This window comes from Vigna radiata, unplaced genomic scaffold (genome assembly GCF_000741045.1).
Source record: "Vigna radiata var. radiata cultivar VC1973A unplaced genomic scaffold, Vradiata_ver6 scaffold_443, whole genome shotgun sequence".
NCBI lineage: Eukaryota > Viridiplantae > Streptophyta > Magnoliopsida > Fabales > Fabaceae > Vigna > Vigna radiata.
In genome coordinates, this window is record NW_014543600.1 from 82,390 (window position 1) to 88,229 (window position 5,840).

Consider the following 5,840-nt stretch of genomic DNA (forward strand, 5'->3'; position numbering starts at 1 on the left):
ACTCCTTATAACAGCATAGTTAAAATCCTGAGGAAACACAAGTAACAGGATACAAAATAGTTTGAAATAAGCTTAGTCTTCCAATCAAACATCTTAATCTTATAAATAAGCTTCATAACAAACATTGTCTTCGAATAAAATATCTTGTAACAGCAATGCAGATTACATTGTGTTACTCAGTACATAACAAACCATTTCAAATTACTGAGTACATAACAAACCTAATCAAAATACATCAAAATATTTAACACATTGTTCCTTCAAAATGGCATTGACGATTACATATAAGACATGGTAGTCTTCAAAATATAAGGAACTAAGACTTCATTGATGAGAAGGAAGGACAGTANACTCCTNGGTTGGTTGGTCAGCAGGGACATGTGTGACAGTGGACTCTTGAGTTGGTTGGTTAGCAGGGACATGTGTGANAGTGGACTGTTGAGTTGNTTGGTCAGCAGGAACATGTGATGAAGGCCTAGGTCGTTGTGGACAAGTCTTTTTGTTGTGTCCCAGTTGTTTGCAGACAGCACAAGCCTTTTTTCTCCCACCCTTTCTTAATTCTGAGTCATTCTTCTTCAACTCCCAAGATTGCAGTCTTCGTTTTTTCTTGGGCCTTCCTGGCATTACCCTTTTCTTTGGAGGTAATATATCTGGATAAGGTGTAATCTCCCACACATGTTGTCCGTTGATAGGATAGACGATGCTTTTATAAGTGTCTTCATAAGCAGACTTCCTATACCAAGGAGCAATGTATTCTTCTGCATTTAAATTTAGGAACTTCATTGCAGTGATTGCATGAGTGCAGGGAATGCCAGTGATTAACCATCCTCTACAAGAGCAGTCTTTGTTCTGAAGATTGACTACAAATTGTTCCCCGAATTGTGATATGTGAATCACTTCAAATAATTGGTCTGATGACCACCTATAAGNAGTAGAATATGACAACAAATTAGTTACTTAATAGGAATAAAGTGAAAACAAATTTAATTGGCTGAATGAAATTACCTTGGTAGCCAATATCTTGTGAGCCATGACTGCTTCTGAAGTCTGTTCAGTACCTTAGGACAAACATCACCTTGATAACATGCCATTTTATGCCTGTTGGTAGCCCATCTCTTCATAATATAAACCCTTATGTCTTCTAACATGGATATAATGGGCTTACACCTAGTATGAAGCAACACACTGTTGAATCCCTCACACATGTTGTTGACAAGAGTGTCACAATGTGATGAAGGGCTGAATCTAGATCTTGACCAATACCTTTCAGATAAATACATCAGTAAATATATGAATTCACTATTAATATAACAGGAAATATAATTATATGAGGTAGAATGATTATATACCTAGGTGGAGTTGCCATTAGATATTTAAATGCCTCTAAGTTCATGTCTTTAATCTTTCTCATCTCAGACTCCCATAATTGAGGATACGTGGCTGTTGCTGCACTCCACATGAGCCGTTTAAGGTCCTTTCCAGGAAACTGCTTTCTGAAGTTAGCATACATATGTCTAACACAATATCTTTGGTCCACTCTTGGCAGAAGATCTTCAAAAGCATGCAAAAGACCCTGACATGTATAATTTTTAGAGTGAGGTAAGTTATATGTCAATTATATTGTAATGAAATAAATGAAATTAAATTACTAACTGACCTTTTGCTGGTCTGAAATGAATGTGCATGATGAAGCAACATCTACCCCAGCAACATCCTGAATAAGAAGTTCCAAGAACCAAGACCAGGAGTCCTTGTTTTCAACCTCTACAACAGCATATGCAATAGGCAAAATTTGTTCATTTGCATCTCTTCCAACTGCTGTTAGTAATTCCCCTCCATACCTTCCTTTTAAAAAACATCCGTCCAAACCAATGATGGGTCTACAGCTTCTGAAGCTATCTTTGCAAGCCTTCAAACATATGTAGATCCTCTTAAAAATATGCTCATCATTATGATTTTCAACCTTGATTTGGACTGTTGACCCTGGATTTCTTTGCAGCACNTNATGACCATAATCATACAGTCTTCTGAATTGTTCTTTAAATGACCCCTCAACAGTAGATTTTGCAATGGTTCTTGCCCTAAAAGCCATGTTTTTAGAGATTGCTACATTCCATTTCCTGCTCAGTTTCTCCCTAATGTCCATGACNTTCATATTAGGGCTCTCTCTCATAGTTTTCTCCATCCTTTCACTCAACCATTTCGTAGTTATCAATTTGACATTGAAATCTCTACTACAAGTGTGCTCATCAATAACTTTTCTTAACTGCCATGACTTATCATGACACACATACGCACAATAAGCATACCATTTGCATTTACCATTGGCCCCCAAACATTTCACAGTAACCCTCTTCTTGTCATTCTTAATTAATTTTAAATTTTTTCCATTACTTAGTGCATATGTCCTNATTGCATCAGTGAATTCCTTTTTGTTAGTGAAATAAGTACCTACTTCCCATTTATATTCCCCCAAACTTTTAGGCATACTGAATGTGGGGAACAAGGTTTTGGGAATGCTACCATCATCATCCTCACTGTCTGGACCACTTTCCAACTTATCTGACACCCACTCAATATCAGACAAGCCACGAACATCATGTACTGCCTCATTATCACTTGTCATTGGACTACAAGGTGGTCCTTTAGAAGTACCCATGTCACCTTCTTCATCACCATCATGTCCACCCTCATCCTCATCCTCATCCTCATCCTCATCCTCATCCTCATCCTCATCCTCATCTTCTCCACCTTCACTGTCACCATCAACTCCATCCTGATTCTCAACATGACCCTTAGCTTGCTCCATTTCACATCCAACTTCAGCATCAACACCATCACCCTNAACCTNGTNTAATTCTGTTACAAGTTCAGTCTNAACATGACCCTCAACTTTCTCCATTTCACCTCCAACTTCTGCAGCAACACCATCACCCTNATTCTCCTGTATTTCTGTTCGAAGATCAGCCTCAACACCATCACCCTGAACCTGGTCTAATTCTGTTACAAGTTCAGTCTCAACATCACCCTCAACATGACCCTCAACTTTCTCCATTTCACCTCCAACTTCTGCAGCAANACCATCACCCTGATTCTCCTGTATTTCTGTTCGAAGTTCAGCCTCAACATCACCCTCATCCAACCCCCTACCCACATCACCCTCATCNAACCCCCTACCCACTATATCAGCATCACCAATAGCCTGAACCTCAACATCCTTNATTTGAGTTCCAACTTCAGCCTCAACCTCACCATCAACCCAATCAATCATTTCTATTATGTCTGGTTTTATTGTCTCATGAACCACATACAAGTGAACTTCATCATTTAACCTTGCAATATTCAGCATATGCATAGCACCCCTATCATCAGTCAATAATTCTAACCTATCTTTCACTATTGAAGCACCTCCTAAACTATACCAAAGTTCCTTTATGTTCACGTGACCTAACACTTTAATTGAAGCTACTAATCCAAAATAGCACCAAAGGTCTGGATCCACTGACCATTCTGTTATCTCTCCATCAAATATTAATTTTCCATTATCTAGTGTAACAAAATGGCCAGTATGGTGGACCACAACTTTAATACGTTCATCACACATGGTATTCTACCTATGAAGCAGAAGATTTAAGGAGATTTAAACACCTGTATGTCATGAGGGAAAATAATTTATTATTACACTCCCTAAATAGTAAGGAACCTACACTCACACATAAAGACTAACACGTAAAGGGGACCACTACGGGACACAGTGGAACAAAATAAGATTCCCACTACGGGAACAGTGACAAACAGTGACACAGACAAGGGGACCACTACTTTTCTATACTAATTCGTAAATCAAACTATGGGACCGCAATAACAGTACTATAGCACACATTTCAACATGCAAAATTTGGCCCGATCATACAATAAAATACAAAACTAACATCCCATTCACAGAACAACAAAGTAAAACATAGTTCATACATTTTATAAACATAGAACAACAAAAACGGGACCAAATCCCTAACTCATAGCACAAATGGAAGTAAGTGGAAGAAACCTACTAACCTTAACTGTCGTAAAGCAACCCCAAAGTAACTGGAACAAACCTTCACGTGCACATTGTCTTCGTCTTGTACTTTCGAAAAGAAACCCCAATATTTTCACTCACTACCCAAGCTCAGTAAAGTGAAATCGCGAACCCTAAATCCCAATATTTTCACTTTTTCACTCACTCACTTCACTTAAATCACTTTACCAAAAAAGTTCTCTGTTCTCTTTTACTACCTAATTAAATTAAATTAAAAATCCACGTGCCATCACCAAAAACCAACACATCAAAACTACTGTTCCATGTCAGCATAGTCAAACAGAGTTAATGGGAAGTTAACGGAGAGGGTGTCATTGCTTCAATTTAACAAAAATTTGGATGCAATTGGGAGAAAAAAAAATATGAGGACCTACTTGAGAATTTGGGACAAATATGAGGACTAAAACATATATTTAACCTTCTTTTTAAATGCAGCTCTGTTGATTGATGTTTCTTCTACTGGAACGATGACTATGTTGTGTCGGGAAACTAAACCCGTTTTCCCCTCTTCTCATTTTTGAATGCCACTTATTGACTTATTGACTAGTTTCTTCTATTNAGGTTAAATATATGTTTTAGTCCTCATATTTGTCCCAAATTCTCAAGTAGGTCCTCATATTTTTTTTTCTCCCAATTGCATCCAAATTTTTGTTAAATTGAAGCAATGACACCCTCTCCGTTAATTTCCCACAAACTCCGTTTAACAATGCTGAGGTGTAACAGACTTTTGTATGTGTTTGTTTTTGGTGAAAGCACGTGGCATTTTATATTAAATTTTATGTGTTATGATGGTATAATAAAAAAACGACGTGGAACAGTGAAATCAAATTGTTAGCCCTAAACCCTTATTTAAAGTGAATCCTAACCAATTACTCTGTAGTTTTCAGTTGTTCGTGATTGGGAGGAAGAGCGCTGGATAGCAGAGTCTGCTTCATGGTGTTAGGGTTCATCAGATGAAATGTCNGCTTCATCTTCTTCTTGCAAATGCTTGGGTTCGGGGTTCGAACANAGTTGTGACAATGTGAGCAGGGTGGGTCTAAAACCAACTTGCTTTTGTGGTGAGAAAGCAGTTTTCCGCACTGCAAGAACCCCTAAGAACAAGGGCAGAAGATTTTGGGGATGCCCCAAGTTCAAGGTAAGTTTGAAGTTGTTAACTCTGCAGATGATTTACTTAAATTTGCGTAATTTTGGGGATGTCCCAAGTTCAAGATTTTCGTTCACGAAATGTGTTTTGTTGTTGGATAGGGTGGCAGTGAGGATTGTTCTTCTGGATGCAACTTCTTTAAGTGGTGCAATGAGGATTTCATTCACGAAGAAAGTGTACAAGAAAGTGGAAGGAAGAAGGAAGTAGGTCAAAATTTGAGGATGATGGAAGAAATGCTGATGAAGATGGAAGAGAGAGATGGAGAAAAACTGAAAATAGCAATGTATCAGAAAAGTGTAGTTAGTGTGAAGAATTGGTTGAAGTTGTTAACGGGGGTGGTGGTTATTACATTTCTGTGTAATGTAATTGTGATATTGATGTTGATGAAAGTAGGTTGACTTGTTAGTGGAATGTAATTGTGACTTGTTTCATTAGTGACTTGTTTCTGTCTAATACTGCTGTCTTAAATTATTCTCATATATTATTGTCATATTTCATTTGGTAATAAATCTGATAACAAAGATTTGGTAACTCCTTATAACAGCATAGTTAAAATCCTGAGGAAACACAAGTAACAGGATACAAAATAGTTTGAAATAAGCTTAGTCTTCCAATGGT

General features: G+C 37.7%; 1 protein-coding gene across 1 annotated transcript; it reads left to right on the plus strand.

Moving 5' to 3' along the window:
• Positions 1 to 5,036: 5,036 nt before the first annotated feature.
• Positions 5,037 to 5,620, plus strand: LOC106754572 (uncharacterized protein At4g04775-like). Its single transcript, XM_014636603.1, has 2 exons — positions 5,037 to 5,213; positions 5,324 to 5,620. The coding sequence occupies exons 1-2, from the start codon at positions 5,037 to 5,039 to the stop codon at positions 5,618 to 5,620; spliced, it is 474 nt and encodes a 157-aa protein (XP_014492089.1).
• Positions 5,621 to 5,840: the final 220 nt, after the last annotated feature.